Genomic DNA, 19,058 nt, shown 5'->3' with positions numbered 1-19,058 from the left:
AACAATTGAATATGTAGATTTAAGGCCTGTAATTGACCATTCATTGAGATAAAGCAAAACATGTAAATTGGCTGATATTTAGCCAGTTGTAATCCTGGAAGCTGCTTTACTGATCTTTTTTAGCTTAGCTAAAACGTAGATACGTGAAAACCCAAGAGGATCCTATATCAGTTGATCTGTGGTTTTTGACAATGTATGGTGCAGGAAAAGATACATATTCCTTTATATTTTTTACGAAAGGATGTGACTGAAATTCTAGAGGTAGAGCAGAGATCATAACAAAGATTTGGTACATTACATGAAACTAAACTTCATTTTAATAAAGGTAGCCATACAAAACAGTTAATTTTATTGTGGTGCATAGGAATATGTAAATATTGGTGTATGTACGAGCAATACCAGGATTCTGTCTGGGTACACAGAATCACTGAATCAAAAAGCATATTGGTGTCAAAATGCAGCCCAATGCTAATATTTTGACAACATATTATTTAACAGATACTATATTGCAAGTAAAAAAAATAGTTTTTAGAAGTTTGACTCAGTATTGCTTTGATGCCTGATATATTTAAAACTGGAATCATTACTTAAAACACTGTAAAAGCCGTAAAAAATTATTCCACACTGTGGGGTCAGCATAGAAAATAGTTCATGTGAAACTTGCACATTTCCTTAAAATGACTTGCAAATAAATAAGCATTTCTGACTCACCCAAGTATAAAAGACCAGTTCTTATTGTTGTAGTTGATTGTTTGAAAACAAACAAGCAAACAAACATTTTCACTTCCAAGAAAAAAGCTACATTCTTTTTGTTTTCAGTTAAATGCTTTTCCATCTACAAGATTGCTGACTGTTTTGTTACTATTAAGATATTGTCTCAATGTTTCATTCATTACAAAAAACAAATATCACTACTATTGTATATTGTTCAACATGATGGTTTGTAGAAATAACAACAAATGGTGCAAAACAGTGTTTGGGCCTTATGACGACAAATACTGTTCTTCAGTCAAATCCTTAGTTTACAGATACTTCTGTACCACTTCACAGATTGCTTTTCTTTTAAACAAAATATTAAAACACAGATTACGTGGTCTAATAAGGTCACTGGTAACTTTATATGTCCTCCTGTTTCTAGAAAGGCTGTACAGCCATGGGTGACAAACAAGTTGCTTGATTAGATGACAAATGTGTGAATTTTATACATGTATTCTGCTTTTCCACACAAATGTTATGCCAGAAGCCATATCACCCTCCAACTCACAACTGGCAACCCACTGAAGTTAAGCAGGTGCGAGCCTAGTCAGTACCTGGATGAGAGATCTCCTGGAAAAACTAAGGTTGCTGCTGGAAGAGGTGTTAGTGGGGCCAGCAGGGGGTGCTCACCCTGCAGTACATGTGGGTTCTAATGCCCCAGTAAAGTGATGGGGAAACTATACTGTAAACAGGTGCCATCCTTCGGATGAGATGTAAAACTGAGGTCCTGTCTCTCTGTGATCATTAAAAATCCTAGGGTGTTTCTTGAAAAGAGTAGGGGTGTAACCCCAGCGTGCTGGCCAAATTTCCCATTGGCCCTTAACAATCATGGCCTCCTAATAATCCCTATCTATGAAATGGCTTCATCACTCTGTTCTCCTCCCCACTGATAGCTGATGTGTGGTGAGCGTTCTGGTGCACTATGGCTGCTGTCACATCATCCAGGTGGATGCAGCACATTGGTGGTGGTGTAAAGCGCTTTGAGTGGAGTGTAAGCAATTATTATTATTAATTAAATGCACTGCTTGTCTTAAAAGCAGAAATCTGTTTTTCTTAAAAATCACTAGGTCATGGATATACTTTTTGGAGAGGCGAATGTTTCATGAAAGAATAACTTGGCTTTGTTATTTAATTCATTTGGCTGGTGGAATTTACAGCTGGACCCATGTATACAATTGAGGTCTATGAGAGCAACCCCTTTAGTACCTTGCTTAAGTAGATCCCCTCCTGGGATTAAAACCTACAATCAAGCAGCTAAAAGTCCAGAGCTCCTACCCACTTCTCCATCCTGCTGCCAATGAATGTGAAAAAGTTCATGTTTTCAGATGCCTTAGTGACGCAGTGGTTAGCATGGCTGCCTCACAGTGCTGGGGCCCTGGATTCATCCCCAGACAGGGGGTGCTATATCCGTGGAGTTCATATGCTCTCCCCGTGTGCGCGTGGGTTTTCTTCAGGGTGCTCTTGTTAGGTCTCAAAGGGTGCTGTGGGTTCTGTTCTCAAAGATATACCAGCAGGTTAATTGGTTTCCCGTTGACTGGCATCCCATCCAGGGTGTATCCTGGCTTGTGCCTGGTGCTTTGCCTCCCCTGTGCCCTTGAATTGGATGAAGCAGTTAGAAAATGGTTACAAAAATTGTCAGGCAATGCTAATGCTTTTAATGAACCAGCTGATACAAGCATTATGATATATATATATAAAGGAACTAAATCCTAATCCAGCAGACACAGGATGCAAGGCAGGACTACAATTCCAATTCACAGACCGACACGTCTCATCCAGGGGCACCAGTTAACACAGATACCATGTCTGAGGACTATGGGAGAGAATGGGGGTATCTCGGCGAAACCCACACAGATTACACACGCAAAGCTTTGATGCAATATCAGTGGGTGCTATGTGTGTTCAAGCACAAACCAAAATGTTTCATCCTCTTGCTGTTAAAGCAGGGGTGAATGCATTTTTACTTTGTTCTTGTTTGGAGGTTATCACAGAATTGCACATACTGTACATCCCAGAATCATTTGCCATTTCACAACCTTGTCACAAACCGCACGCAGACACGCAGACACCGTCGCATTCCCACGAGCACAAACGAATTAACTTCACGCTCTTTGTCTATTTAAACTTCCACTCTGCAACTTGTCCTCGCTCACTGTTGAGGTTTCCTCAGCCTGAGCTGCGCATATAGTTAGCGATTTTCCCTGACTTATCGTTTGTTCTTGTGACCCCCTGGATTTCTGACCTACCGCTTCTGATCTCCAACCTCGCTCTAGCCCCACGACTTGGATAACGTTCGCCTAGGAATTCAGTTCTCTCTCTCACTCTCCGCACAGGGTCTTTTCCTACCTTTTCCCTCGGAGTACTGTACGTAACAGACCTATTATGGAAATCGGAATCGCAGGTAAGTGATGTTTGATATGAACAACTGCAGCGAATGAGCAAACATAACAAGAAGTATGGACATTTCAGGAATAGATAAAATTGTCATTCAGGTACCAAAACATCTGATGTACCCCATTGTCTGCACACAACTGGATTTCGTGTTTTGAAACAATGAACAATGTCACTGTCGCTGCAGGGCTCTGAGCAAAGTGAGCACGCAAAATGTAGGCTCTGCCAAGAAAAACTGAATGCATTTCGGGGCTCCATGTTCATGGGAATTCTGTTTCACTGGATGTGGAAGATGCTGTAAATAGCTTCATTAGCTGGAGCACAATGAAATGTCCTCTTTAACAGTGGAATGAAGCATTTAATAGTGTTTTACCATTTCTTACCATGAGTGAAGGTAATGGGAGTTGAAGGGGCAGAGAAGCACTTTGTTAAGGTGAGAACATTTCAAGATGAGCAACCCCACCCCCAATAATCTTGACAAGTTGACTCTCGTGAAGCCACATCCACACAGTCTGGCACCCAAGCCAGGAAACATGGGATAGGAGACCACACAACTCACTGTCTCTGTCTTCACAGTGAAAGTACAGCTCTGGGAAACAGTCACTTGTGTTCAGTAAAAACGTATCACAGCATCTCATTTTCAGAAAGCACTGTTCGGGGTTCAAGAAATGAAGAAAAAAAAACCTCTGAATTTAGCCAGCCTTGACCCAGAGTCTCCATTCCCCCAGGATTAGGAAGGGATGAGTCTGCTCAGAACTCCAGCAACAGCAAAACCTGCGACTCTCTGGACACCTGCAGACCAGCTTGGGGTGATGTCAAGCTCTTCCAGGAAGCGCTATCTCTCCTGTCAGGCACTGTGGAACTTGCACCACGTCAAGCACATTGTAGGGGGTCATGTTGGAGAAGCGTATCATGCCTCATTCTCTCCCATTGATTTATAAGACTGGCTGCCAAGGGGCTGAGTCTTACAATGAATGCTGGACACTGGAAATTGGGTGGTTAAGGAAAAAATAACAGGTGAGTCCAATTTTGACAAAAAAGAACAACGTGATGAAATCCGTCAGTCTACAGCGACAACATTTCATACATTGTGGCTAGTTCACTTTTCTGGAAGCATATCTCATTACAATATTTTAGCAGACAACAATGCAGGATCAAGCTGCTTACAGAAATTAAAATGTTTTGTTTACCAATGACAAAATTTGATTTTTCAGAACAGATACATACACTCATGGTAAAAGCCTGATCTGGTGAATTGCAATTCTGTTTTATGAGGTGTATTTTTCATCCTTTTCATTTAGATGTTTTTGTGTTCAGGGCCACTGAGAGTGCCCAAGTGTGTGTGATCCTCCACCATATCTCAGTGTAAACTTTTGTTCTTTCCCAAATTTGGTCTGCTGTGTGTGGATGTATCAGTAGGCCTCTTTAGATTGGAGAGTACTGTAAGAGTTCAGGAACCTTTCCTCCAAGCACAGCAGGGGGGCAGCAGAGAGCAGTGGCCAGGGTTCTGGGTCTATTACTGAAGTTGGTACTATACCCCTGTTGCCTCATTGTGAATAATTACCACCACTTCCACAGAGTTAAGCCCTGCTGGTCTATCCCATCCAGGGGTAGGCTTGTATTTTCTGTGTGCTTAACGCTACAAAACCAAGATAACCCAAAGCAGGCAATAGGCTTAGGACAAGGCATGGCCTTATCTCTAGAAAAGAGAAAACATAATAAAAGATGTATTTCAGTGCTATTTAGTAGTTCAAATAGGTAGCTGTGTCAGCATGTGTAGGCTGCAAAGGAACAAGTAAAGGTTTATTCCATGCTGAAAAGAGAAAAAAAGTTTATTTTCTTCTCTTTTCAGCATGGAATAAACCTTTGGTTGTTCCTTTTCAATGGTATATGCCTTTTTATGTATGCCATACCTTATACTATTCAGAAAATTAGCTTTACTTTAACATACACTTCTCTTACCCCATAATGACAAACAATTCCAGTTCAAAACATTAGTCAATAACAACTGAAGCTAGCAGCTGCAGTTGAAACCAGCTGATATTTTGTTATATCTGCAGTTGGAAGATGGACAATTTTTGACCTCTGTATTCTGTGTGTATTGTATAAATTCAGTATTTATGTTTGTTTTGGAAAACATACATGTGATTGTTGTACAATGCTGAGAAAACATATCTATTTGTTTTTCGTGGGCAATATCATGATAAATGTTACCATGGGGCAATTTTGTTTTCTAGAAAGATACATTGTTTGATGCAGAATTATTGTATGTAGTCAGAGACATTATGATGTCCCTACATCTTTCTGCAGTGCTGCAGTCATGTGACCAGATGACCTGGCTATTTTGTTGGCACATGCCCAGGTGATTTTACACAGAGCCACTGGCTGTGTGGCCTGATAGTTTAGGTTTGACAATCGGACTTTAACAAAGGTAAATATCTTTGTTATTACTCACATATTATTATATATCACCAAAATATATCTTGGTCCTTAATGCTATACAACAATATATCTCAAATATAGACTACTTGATTATCACACACACTCACATGATTGAAATGATCAGATCATTAAAGAGTTCAGAGAGGTGAAATGAAAAATGGGACACACACAGTTTTTTCACAGATGATCTGGCACTTTCCATGAGAATGGAAATGTTAGTTTCCAGTCTAGCTTCAACTTGAGAGTGCGAGGAATATGTGAAGAATTTCTGGTAGATAAACAGGAGAGGTTCCTTCTTTGAAATGAGCAGAAAACTATGTATAACCGGAAGAGAAACTCACACTTCATTTTGGATAAAAAAATATGACTATTTTGACTAACGCAAATGTAATATACAGGAAAAAGCAGTTTGTTCTCCACAGTGCCTAACAGGGACTTCTGATGATTTGGAAAAAACAGCATCTTTTGCCAATAGCATCTGGCCAGCTCCAGGGAGGCAATGTGATATGGTGAGTTCTGGATACCCTTGCCTAACTCAAGCCTCACCCAGCTACACTTGTGGCTAGCTGAGGAATGCTGGTTACTCAACTGGCTGATGACATACTGGAGCTCAGGCCGGACTACCACTGCCATCTCTTTAGGGCTGAAAAAGCTGTCTGAGTAAGTGACGGTAGTGCTTGAGAGCCAGTAAGGAGCACCGCAGCGCCCTTGTTCCAATTCATGGCTTTCCACATAAAAACTCCACAAATGGTTTTCATGAAACAATCCCAGAAGAACAGATACCAGACTGACCTCTTCAGTTCTATAGGAAAGCATGCGTTTTGGGTATTGGTACGAGCAGATTGAATATTTTATGAGATCCAAGTGATCTGACTATTCCTTGCCAAACTGGCTGTTGATGCCTTAGTTTTTATATTGTACTTTCTTTGATCCTTGAAACCATGAACATTTTCTGTAAATTGAGTCAATAGTCATGTGACTTCTAAACTTTATTCTGCAAATTTTCCAGCACACGTAGCTTGTATACCTACAGTAAATCACGTTTAAATATACGATAGGCCATTTAGAAAATCACCAACTATATTTATAGCCTATGCATATTTGATTTGGAATTTCCAATTTTGTAGTAGATGTGGTTTAAGGATACAATATTGGTACTGTGAACATGCTCCTCTTAATGCAGTTTAGAGGAGAAGTATGTTTTCACATGCCTACTGGAGTAACTTATTTGTCTACCTTGCAAACTTCAGCCCAAAATACCCAGCAACAGTGCGCCTTGAGAATTCTTGATCACATTTAGCTATTGACATGATCCAGGCTTGAATTAGCAGAACCTGGGTCATAGGAGTCAACCTACATTCTGAACAAGAGCCTTTACCAGATGAGCTGCCTGTACTTGGAAGTTCAACGATTCTTTTAAGAGGTGCATTTTAAGTATTCCTGACACCCATTTGATAAGTCTGTCATGGTTTTCCAGAACAGTGCCCTGTGGTCATCTTCTCCTCCTGCCAGCTCCAATGACAGGGACATTGTTAGAGGACAATTTCAGGGCTGAAGGCAAGTGCTTGTCCAGCCCAGAACTGGGACAATTTCCACATGGTGAGGCAGAAACACATGAAAAGAGGCAGAACTACCAGAAAAATATTAGAACAGCTCAGTTTACTAAAACTTACTGTGTGGGACATACCTGAGAAACATAATTGCTACAATTGAATGCAGAGATGGATGAGCAAGCAAGGCTTCCACAAAGTAAGAAATTATTTAAGAAGCCCGTCCTTGGCACTGGGATACTGTAAATGATTCTGACACAAGAACTGAGGGAAAGTGGTGGAGAAAATCACAAGCAGTAAGTGTTAGGAGGGTGTTTTATTGACAGAAAAGAAAGAAGCATTTGCAAAAACAAAAAACAACACACATCAGAATGATATTGGTGATTCCCAGATGAAGTCTGGTGATCTCTTCAAATTCTTAAAATACTGCAAGTACTGTTTATTTTCTACCAAAAAAGAACAATATGCTTAGAGGAAAAAAGAAAAACAACACTGTGTTCCACAGTCTCAATCATGACTGTCTTTGTTATGGTTTCTGTTATAACTAAGGATGTTAATATTGTAGGCGTAGAAATAGGGACGAATGCAGCAAAATATCAAGAGATCTTGCACTCTGATATGTTACCTAGTATTCCAGCAGGGTAATGAACCCAAGCATTATTGCAAAGTCTACAAAAACAAACGCAAAATAAAAGTCGCCTTCAGATACCCAGCCCATACCCGCTTGACTCAAAATAAATATAAAATAAATGTGTCAAACATTTACCAGATACAATCCCAGGCTTAAAATAAGGTTCCTCTCCGACAGGTTTAACGAAGTGAACCGTTTTAGAACACAATGAGGGGACCCAATTCAAGTATTCAAAACCTTACAATACATGAACAAAGTCAACTCAGTCGAGCTCTTCAGAAGCAATAGCATGACAAGGACCTGAAGACAAGTAGATTATGGGAATTAGGAAAAAGCCCCCTTATTAATCAGAAGAGGAGGCACAAAGGGGTGGGGAAGTTTGAAATACCCTGGCTTTTTTCAAGAAGCATCTACAGTAGGTGAGATCCGCTGATCAGTTAGCTACTAGCAATCAATGGTCTGCATATCTGGTAACCTCGTAACCTTTCTGTTGCACTTACAACCAGACACCCATTTGCACAATAAAGCTCATTTATGAGAAATCTCCTGGAGTGTTTAGAATCTATAAAAAGTATCAAAAACGAAAGAACAACAGCATGCGGTTTCGGCAACAAACAAGCAAAGAGATCACTAGGAAGATTACATTTTTCTTTAGTTTGAAAATCCATGGATCGTGAGTAACCACGCCACTTTAGTTCACTTAATTGTAGTCCGCCACAGAAAACGGTACGTTTCTCGCTGTACTGAACCCGCGCCGAGAAGTTTTCAAACAAACCCGGAAGCTCTGCTGATATCTTTCGAATATATATTTTTAAATTTTCGTTTTCTTCCAGCGGTCTGCAGTGTGCTGAGCAAGGCTACGTTGACGTGAAGCAGAAAAAGGGGGCAGGCTGCGTCGCGAGAAAAGTGCGTGTCTTTTAAATGGAGTGAGGAGGCTGGAGCCACGTTTGACTTGGAGGGACCGGGTCAATGGATTTGCTAAAGGAATAAACTAAAAACAAGCACTTCTCTCTCTCTTTTTTTTCCTTTCTCTTATATGGCCTCTGCTGGAGTAGCATACAGTAGCTAGCTAATAGATACGCCATTCCAGACCATGGCTCCTTACGTTTTAGCAATATTACAGGTCTTTCTGATTTTCATAGCTCAGCCGGTGCCTTCGTTTTCATGGGATACTGATTTGGAGCTCTTTGACCTCGTTGAAGAAATTCCACAGACTTTTTATGAATTTCTCGGCGTGGCACAGGTAAATCCCTTTATTTATTTTTTTAAAGGTCGGTTTTAATGTTCCATATATGGTTTCCTTGGATTGGGAGAACTGGCTTCCGTCTTGTACAGTCAAACACTGCCGGAGCTTTGAGCTATGGGTGCACGGAAAGTAGCGGATAAGCATGTTGCAGTAACAAAACAAAACAAAAAACAAACTTTAAAGATACGGTTGCAAAGTATCGACTCGTGCTGTCTCGTTCATTGCCCTGCGCTCCGCGTTTAGGTTCTGAGATGTGTAGTTTCATTTTCTCCCCGTCAGCGAAAGGTTGATTTTAAACCTTACTGCAATTTGAGTCGGATACATTCAGCTTGTAAGAGCCCTTCGGTTTCTGTTATTTTGGCAACAGATCCGCGAAGACGCAGCTGAAATGTATACCTCAACAGAGCAACTCCGTGATGCCGCAAGCAGCACAGGCTAACTCCAGGCTTCGGGCCTGTCCCCGGTGGATTTATGTGGTTTACAGACGATAATTATTTAACTCGTTACTGTATCTCATTTTAGAATCGGCACTATATTATTCGATGACGTGTCATTTTCACATCCGTGGCAAGCAGTGAGGATCTGCCTTTGAGCTCGGACTAGTTAGTAATTCAATTTTATCTGGCCCTCGAACACAAGCAGAGTTAGGCATAGTTAACATGACTGTTTTTGACATTTTTGAGAGTCTTGAACACTCATTCATGGATGACATTTCGAACGGATGCTCTGAAGAGCCAGCTTCCAAGCACAGTCCCCTTAAGTACTGTAGGTATGAGAACTGAAACAGAACTTACATGAAACGCAATACTACTTCTCTTACAGTTTTAAACATAATATTGAACGTTACTGTAAGTAGTGGCTATTGTATTCAGTTAAAAATTCTGGGTCTATCTAAAGGGCCAGTTTTTGTGCTTCATAAGTTCAGTACAGTGACTGCTACATGTTACATATGAATCTTGAGGATCATTTTTCCGTTGCTTAAGGGATGTAAGTCTCTCAAGGTTTAATCAAATCTGAAATAACATGAAGACCAGTTAAATCTATCACTAAGGCAGCGGATAACCATCATCTCTGTATAGGTATACCTATGTAGTATAGGGGTAGAGATAGCAAATGGTACATTTATTCTGTGGTGTGTAAGTTTAGTTCTTCAGCTGCAAGCCTGTGGAAATGTTGAAGTATTCACATGGAGAACCTGTATCTTAAAATTAGCTTAAAATATCTCGATCATAAATCTTTATTAGGGTAACATGATGGCACAGTGGTTAACACCTCTGCTATTTGCAGAAAGTTTGTATATTATCCACATGTTTGTATTGGTTTTGTCTTGGCACTCCAGTTTCCTCCCACAGTCCAAAGACATACTGGTAGGTTAACTGGCTTCTGGGAAAATTGGCCCTGGTGTCTCTGTGTGCCCTGCAGTGGACTGGCAACCTGTCCAGGGTCTACCCTGCCTAGAGCCCATTGCTTGCTGGGATAGGCTTGCAGGGGAGCTACAGCCTTAAATTGAATGAAACATTTAGGAAATGGATGGATAAGTATTAATTATCGGATGCCAGTGTGAATGCATTAAGTGTACTCAGAATAGCTTATTTTATTTATTTCTTACAATTTTATGGTGCTTTTCAATCCTAAGGATTCCAGAGCCCTTCATATCCCCCTCTGTCCTCCACTGCGGTGGAGCTCACATCTGGGTGATGTGTGGCAGCTATTTTACCCCTGCAGCCCCAACAACTACAGAACAGATCAGGCAGGGATATGAGAAATTACTCAACTCTGGCTTAGTGGCAGGAAATTACTTAAAAAGTCTCCTTAACTCTTACACCGGAGACGTGGCAAAAATGGCAACAGTTTGCATTTGGTCTAAGCCTAACCCTGCATCCCGACCAGTCAGCACCGTTCCAACTGTGCAGCACAGTGGCAAATCCTAGAGGAAAACACCCCTAGAGGCACAACAAACGGTATATAAACCAGTAAGTATATGTTATATATTACCAGTAACCAGAAGTACCAACAGGATGAAAACGTATGCAATTGATTTTATGTGTAAAACAAAATGACCAGTTTCTTTTTCAGATCAACTCCAATCATGGATAGTATCTTTCTAATGAAAAGACCATTAACTTCTGACCTGCTGTTGCCCCTCCATATATGAAGATGGCCTTTAGGCTACCACTTTATTCTCTCGCCTCAAGCCGCCTCTGTACAGTCAGGCTACACTGATTAACTTGAAACTCCTCAAATTTCTTAAACAGCCAAAGCCGCTGATAATTTGCACCTTACACGTTGCTGTAATCGCTGGGTGCCTGGGTTCAAGTCCTGGGGTGTTATCTGTGTGGAGTTTATATGTTCTCCCTGTGTTTGTGTAGGTTTCCTCCCACAGCTCATGACATGCTACACTTGATCTAAGGCAAAAGGCTGAGAAGCGACGACAACTCATGACATACTGGTTGGTTAATTGGCTTCTGGGAAAATTGGCCCTGGTGTGTGTGTGTGCTCTGCGATGAACTGGCGTCCCGTCCAGTGGGATAGACTCTGCAGCCCTGGATTGGATGAAGCAAGTGCAGGATGGATGTATGGATGGATGACAGTTATCACCCTATTATCAGTCATGTCACCCTGTAACCCACAGCTGGCAGCCCACTGAAGCTCCGCAGGTGTGAGTCTGGTCAGTACCTGGATGGGAGACCTCCTGGGAAAGCTAAGGTTGCTGCTGAAAGAGGTGTTAGTGGGACCAGTAGGGGGTGCTCACTCTGCGGTCTGTGTGGGTTCTAATGCCCCAGTAGAGTGACGGGGACACTGTACTGTAAAATAGGCGCCATCCTTCGGATGAGACATAAAACTGAGGTCCTGACTCTCTCTGGTCATTAAAAACTGCATCTCTGGTGTCCTGGACAAATTTCCCATTGGGCTTTACCAATCACGGCCTCCTAATAATCCGCATCTATGAACTGGCTTCATCACCCTGTTCTCCTCCCCACTGATAGCTGGTATGTGGTGAGTGTACTGGTGCACTATGGCTGCCGTCGCATCATCCAGGTGGGGCTACACATTGGGGGTGGTGGAGGGGAGTCCCCATTACCTGTAAAGTGCTTTGAGTGGAGTGTCCAGAAGAGCGCTATATATAAGTGTAAGGAATTTTGTCTTAAGGCTGTTTCTTCAGAGTTCAAGTGCTGCCTTGATGTCTGAAAACATGCAAGAAGAGAGACATCTCTCTCCTCCAACCGCTACGCTCTCCCATCCCCCACGAGTGCTTTCATGCCACTCAGTTATTATTTCTTCCTGATATTTCAGTTACCATGTCACTTTTTGACTTTGAAGGCCTTGCAACGGTAGTTTGTGCCTTTTGGACACGTCAGTCCCGTATTGAGCAGCCGTGCTACATCTTTTTAAATAAACAGACCCACAAAGACAAAGGTTTTGTAATGACCCGCCGACGTAATTTCAAGTGCAGCTTCTCTTCTCCTGTCCTAAATTTATTACACACGAAGTGGTGCATTTTCCTATACCATATTGCCATTCCGGACATGAATTAAATCTGTGCTACTGAGTATTGTGCACATATGTCATCAAAATGAAAAAAAGAAAAAGAGGTGAAAGAAACCAAAATATTTTTTTTTTCTCCTGTGAATATTTGTAAACTGAGAAAAATCTAAAAGTTAAATGGGGCTATTAGTAAAAATACATGGTATTTCTGTATCACCCCTTTAAAATATGGCAATGACTTTTTTTCTCACTCATCAAGCTATCATCAGGATAAATAACGTGATTGAGGCGCTGTACCGACCGTATTAAAATGATGTACAATTAATGCCAAATGTGAAGCACTCAATGAAAATTGGTATGCGTTTTGGTTGGTTTGTATTGTGGTAATGACGTATGGAATTTAAGTTAATATGAGAACAAAGCAAAGAAATTCTCCAATTATTGTGTTTTAAGGAAGTGGCTTCTTGAAAAGTTCGAAATCATTTGAATTGAAAATTGTAAAATTTGCATGTGCTGGTATCTGTCGGTATGCTTTGACAGATCTGTTGATATGCTAAGATGGTCACAATTGGCCATTTTCATGTGGATTGAGGAAGTTTGATAACTATCCTTGTTCAATAGAGCTGTCTTCTGTGTGAGAAAAACTGTAAGTGCATTGCATTTGATGGACTCTGATCTTGACTTATAATGCAGAAACAAAGAAGCTTTAAGGTACACTTTTGTATTTGCGCAAAAAATGGTTTCACTGCAATTTTGACTAATTGTGACTCGATTGTGTAGACGCAAATTTCCGTTTTGTGAAAAAGACGTTCTGCTTGGATGTTTTCCAATGCGTGTACTTGTCAAAACTGAAATGAGAAACGAGCTTAATTTTTAATGTTTAAAAATGAACTGAAGAGGAATCACGGGCCCATGGACTGTAACTGTTCTGTATCAGGCCCAATACAGTATAAACTGCATGTGCAGGAAAGTTTAACTAATCAAGTTTGTAGTTTAACTAATCAACAGAACAGATAAGATCCAGGGAAAAAAACAATGTACGGTGCTTTTGAAGAAAAACTGAAACTGACAATGAAAGGTAAACAATGTCTCAAAATCTTGTTATCCAGAAATGTATCAAACTGATTAGTAGTATGGATGTAAGGAAATTACATGGAATGGACAAATTAATGTGACTCAATCACTGAAAGTAATATCATCATAATAATAAGCTTCCCAGAATACAATCCCACGAATCCCTTCAATGATACAGGATTAAAGGGGCAGACAATTTTTGGAGGCACAGTAAGTGTACAGTTCCATAAGGATTTGCTTTACATTTCTTCCTCTAGCTCCTAACGATGATTTAAATATATTTTTATGTTGAGCTGACGCCTGTATCTTGCTTTATGACTAGAAAAGGCAAAATCATAGTTTTAGGCATGAGCTGGTGAAAATGAGCAGAAAGACTTAATAAATCCCCATTCTCCTGACAAGAACCTGTCTCAGTCAGTGCTCTGTACCCACATTCCTGTCAGAAGTTAAAATTGATCTGTTTCCATTATAATGCATTGCTGATACAACATACTATACACCATATTAAGTTAACATCAACGATCCTGGTAGACTACATATAAGTCACACAAAAATGAAATAGTGTTATACTTTCCCCATCGATAAGCCTATGCTGGTACCCGATCGTATCTATTCTGTTGAGTTTAACGTTCACAAACCAAAAAGGCGTTTTGCATATCGCTGATAGCCTACAGTCCTCATGTATTCAGTATGTATGCCATTTGTTTCATATCCAAATCTTTGCCTTGTCCACAGGGGAAAATAAAGATGCTGTAGAATGATAAAAAAGGGAACTTGGCAGAGTTTGGTCTCTAATGATTAGCAAAAAGGCAATTTCACTGTAAATCCAGCAGTTATATTATGGATGGAGTCAGTTCTAATCATCCTGGACCTCATTGCCAGTCATCTCTCAAATACTGGCAAATAAAGTTTTAACTTGAGCCGTTTTCTGAACAGTTATCCAACAAACAATTTCGTTTAGCTAAAGTAATTATCCAATAAATTGTCAGACACTGTTGCATCCCTAATATAGGAGAATGCTAAGGCTTTTCTGTTAATTGTCTAGGCTTCTTCCCATCGGTAGAATGTTGAAAGAACAGTAAAGCACTTAATTACATTTTTGAAGTAACATTTTTTAAACATTTTACAAATTTAACTTTTTGCCAAAAATGTCAAATGCTTTCAGTCACTCCCCTTTGGGCAGTGATAGCACATTGATTAGTGTATTTAACATATTCTTAATTTAGAGGGGTTGTTTGATCTAAAATTATAATTGCTAGGAGAAAGGCTTGGGTATATTTGTGACTTCATATAATGCCGCATGCTATTTTTTGGGGAAAAAAAGGGAGAATTGCTACATCTGAGTCTTTTTTTACCCATGGATCCAATCTGTCTAACACCATTTAAAGAGAACATTTAAATTCAGATACATAGTAGGATCAGTTAAGTTATAAAGTACTTCTGCTTTTTCCGAGAAACATTTCTACAATAAGACAACATTTTAATTTCTTTTTAGTTATTTTTTTGCTCTTCTTGATGACTCTTCAGTATATTTAAGCTGGTAAATGCTGGTAAAAATAAAAAATGCTTAACTCTCATGTAGGGAAAAAAGTTACATGTTTCATCGGGTTTGTACATTCAAATTATGACCCTTGACACCTGCCTTCAAAAGTAATATTATTTGCTTAGCAGGCTTTTTCTATTCTTGGAAACATTCATATTAATAAATTCAGACCTTCATGAGATTGTGTGATTTATGCTCACATGCAAGAAAACAGCAAAAAGCACATCGTATTGCCAGTTGTGCAATGTGTTGTAACCGAAGAATGGAATTGAGATTTGGGAGATCTGAGAAATGGGTGCTTTCTATCCAATTTCAGGCATTACAAATGTATTTTTCCAGAATTTGACTGGAAATTGACTTTTTCAGAAACAGTGGTGTATAACCTTGATTGTGCTACTCTATGCGAGCAAGACTGTTATATCAAAGGAAATGGTGCCTCCTGTAAAGAATTTTAGAATTTCAACATGCACATTCAGCAGTGAATGGCACTGATATTCTTCAGTTATGTTCATGTTTTGCTATTAGTTTTGTTTATATTGATAGATGATCCTTTGATAGATGCCTTTTCTGACTTTTCTTGGATTTTAGTTACTTTCAATGGCCTTCTGAATTAGATTTTGTTATATACATTAATTTCAGGGGCTACATTTCTCTGTTTTCAGGATTTATTACTGTCACTTATTCTGTTCTTCAGAGATTGCAATGTTAATCCTTAGTTGTAATCGTTTAATTAGGTGAATAGTAATCACCGTTTAGGCATATTGACATATCTGAGCAACTGAGCTAAAACCAGTTTGATGTGGGAAGATGCAATCTCTAGAAGCATACTGGCCATAATTTTAAGTTTTCTTGTTACCGGTTAAGGGAAATGGCTTGAAAGCTGACAAACCTACAGACATTTCTCAACTTTAGTGAATTGCTATGTGAATTTTGTACTGTAATCCTGTCAGAACTTGTGTTAGCTTTGCCTTGCAGAAACTTGGAAAAGAAACAGGCTGGCAAGGACAGTATGCATTTTTTTTCAGCTGAACTTGTTAGCATAGAAAATACTGCAAGAAAACAAAGTACTGTTGATTTGTCCTGTTGAGTTGACACATTTCTTGTACCTGAAGTCTTAGTACTGTCTCACTTTTTCTTGCAGCTGCATTTTAGTGCATTTGAATGTAAAATGTAGTGCATTTGCTTTATGCTTTTTTATTCTGATCTTGATGTGTTACACTTTGTCTTTATAAATATGCAGAATAAAATCTGATTTTTCAAACAATTTTCAAAGGTTCTGGGCACCCCTTTTTAGCAAAGTGAGAAGCACTGATCAGTGCCCTGCCTATTGCCATCCAACTAACTTGATCTCGATTTGCTTGCTAAGAGCTATGTGGTAGAAAAGAATGACATTTTTTTGCAATAAAAATAAGTCCTGTGAATTAAACAGGCGTAATTTATCTGATGATTCCTTATTCTGAAAAAATCACCAGCTGCTACAATTCACAAAAGTCCATCTCAAACTGCCTAAAAGTGCCCATCATGCATGTATAGGACTAGAAAGCAGATTAATTGAATGGTAACGTGTTCTGCTTTTGGAGTTAGTGAATACTTGTCAGTCAGTGAATATTTGTTGTATGAAAACATATTTGAAATTTGTTTGCTTTTGAAAAGTATTTTTCATGATTTCAATGCTTTTGACCACAAGTCTATTTGAAGTTGTGGCCATTCAACTTGGATGTCAGTGTACAATAAGGAAGAATATTGAACAGTCTGTCTACAGTCTAGCAGGCATGACCATAAGTAATAGTCAGGAGGACCAGGTATGATTTTGATTGGCTGTCATATTTGTATTCAATTCCCCATAAATGTGGTTGGTATGCATTGCATATTATGCTTAACATTTACAAAACTTTTCCTTTGATTCTTTATCCAAAAAAGCACCAATGTAAGCTTTTTTTGCTGATAAGTCCACAGTAGGCAAACAACACATTGCAGTTCAAGGGGAAAGTTCCACAATTTTAACTCTCTATACATTTATTTCCTTATTGGTAAAGAAATAAAACTTCTCAATTTCTGAGCTCTTCACAAGCTGCGTACAGTACCCTTATGCTTTTATTTTTTATTTTTGAGAGAGCAGAAGTATCATTGTGGAAGTTTGGCTTCCTCTTTTCAGACACTTGATACTTTTCGAAGGGTGGAAAATGCTTTATGATGATGGCCCACTGAATGTTTTACAGTATGTTTATATCCATGAACGAGTATATTTTGTAAGAGTGCAGTTGACCTTTCCTTTTAATGGAGACCTTCTGTAATTCGAGTGACATGTTACTCAGCATGGCAGCCTGAGATTCCCGTAGTTCTTTCTACTAAAGCAGCTCAGAACCGACCTTGTAAACCTCATCGGGCATGAAATCCATTGTGTAACATTAAGGTTGCGATGCAGTTAGTTTTTAACTTGAACTTTATGGAGGTGTAAAGTTTCCAAATGTTTCATATTTCATTCAGCCATTACTGACTGCACCCTGATCTGTTTTGTTGGTTATCTAGAGGTGTCTACAATGCAAGGATCTGTTTTCTAATTCCACCATTAATACCATGTCTAGTGTAAAAATGACTTTTGAGAATGGGGTTAAATGAGTCCACCTTCTTATGCAAGGACATAAGTGCATAAAAGTGTTCATGATACTGTGAGGGGAAAAAATGAATGCAGTCCTACATTCCTGGGGATCTGCAGTTTTATTTGTTTTCGGGATTTACCCACTGTAACGTCCTGTCCGAATTGCACAAGCCTGCATACAGAAGCCAATTACTGTATCTTAACTTTGTGTTTCAGGCAAGGCAGAGTCAATCAAAATAAGGAAGAGGCAAAGAGACAGAGCTAATGTAACCTAAAATGTTTCAAACTAACGTGCAACTGGGAGTCTTTAGTCCATCTCTGTCAGCATGATATTTGAGTAGTTCTGCATTTGAACATGAGTCCTGTGAGTCTCGGAGCCTCAAGAAAGTGCTTTGTTGTCTGATTGCTTCTGTGTGCACATAGGTAGAAGGCGAAAGCTATCCAATATAAAATAGTTACGTTTAAGAGCAGTTCGTGTAAATTGTTTTTATAAGACATTTCTTAATGTAGAACTTGTGCTTTTGTCATGGAGACTGTTATTGCTGCTTTAGGTTCAACAGTATACATGCTCAGAGACAAGTGTTTACATTAAATACTCGCATTTTACCACAAGGGAATTGGGTATTTTTGACTGTGCTGTACTGTTTATGTATTTGTAGAAACTGTATGTCGCCCTGTATTAGAAATGAGTCTTTTTGTGTTTTGTCTGCTTCTTGTCCAGTATTAACCTCCCTCCTAATGTTAGTATCAGTGGAGCACTACTGTATATTAAGTAGGCTTTGTAGCTTAGTATCCAGATTTCTGTGTTATTTAACCTCTTTTGGATCAATATGCTTATCGCCTATGATTCCTACAACTTTAAGTTTTAAAATGAACCTTCTGAAAATATTGGAGCACTGTGGCGCAGTGGTTAGCATTGCTGCCTCATAGTGCTGGGGCCCTGGGTTCAGTTTCAGAGCTGAGGTGCTTTCTGCTTGGAGTTTCTGTTGTTCATGTGGGTTTCCTCCAGGTGCTCTGGTTTCCTCTCACAATCCAAAGACAAACTGGTAGGTTAACTGTCTTCTTGGAAAATTTGACCTTGGTGAGAGTGTGTTATGCGTGTGTGTGACCTGCAGTGGACTGGCGTCCTGCCCAGGGTGTATCCTGCCTTGTTTGCCAGGATAGGCTTGAGCTCCCCCATGAATGAATGGGATGAAGTGGTTAGAAAACGAAAGGAGCCCTGCGAAAATATAGGAAGATACCGGAAACCTAAATATTATGACTATAAGTATAAGTATACTATAAGTATGACTGTAAGTGTCCATTTTGAAGAAAAATAATTTTCCTTCATTATCACAGTA

The 19,058-nt window shown here is 39.5% G+C and overlaps 1 protein-coding gene across 4 annotated transcripts in view; it reads left to right on the top strand.

Annotated features, from left to right (window-relative positions):
- Window positions 1-19,058, top strand: part of dnajc1 (DnaJ (Hsp40) homolog, subfamily C, member 1) — a 100,111-nt gene that overhangs the window by 5,879 nt on the left and 75,174 nt on the right. The window contains exon 1 of one of the 4 annotated variants that reach the window (XM_088643672.1): window positions 8,588-9,013. The exons of 1 other annotated variant lie outside the window; for it this stretch is intronic. In XM_088643672.1, the coding sequence (XP_088499798.1) occupies window positions 8,864-9,013 (150 nt within the window). In that variant the 5' untranslated portion in view covers window positions 8,588-8,863. Of the gene's footprint in view, window positions 1-8,587; window positions 9,014-19,058 lie in introns of those variants that run through there. 2 more of the 4 variants (XM_088643674.1, XM_088643671.1) reach the window with 2 other exon arrangements.

Source organism: Lepisosteus platostomus, chromosome 8 (genome assembly GCF_059453375.1).
Source record: "Lepisosteus platostomus isolate fLepPlt1 chromosome 8, fLepPlt1.hap1, whole genome shotgun sequence".
Lineage (NCBI taxonomy): Eukaryota > Metazoa > Chordata > Actinopteri > Semionotiformes > Lepisosteidae > Lepisosteus > Lepisosteus platostomus.
This window is presented reverse-complemented; position numbering and strand designations above follow the sequence as displayed.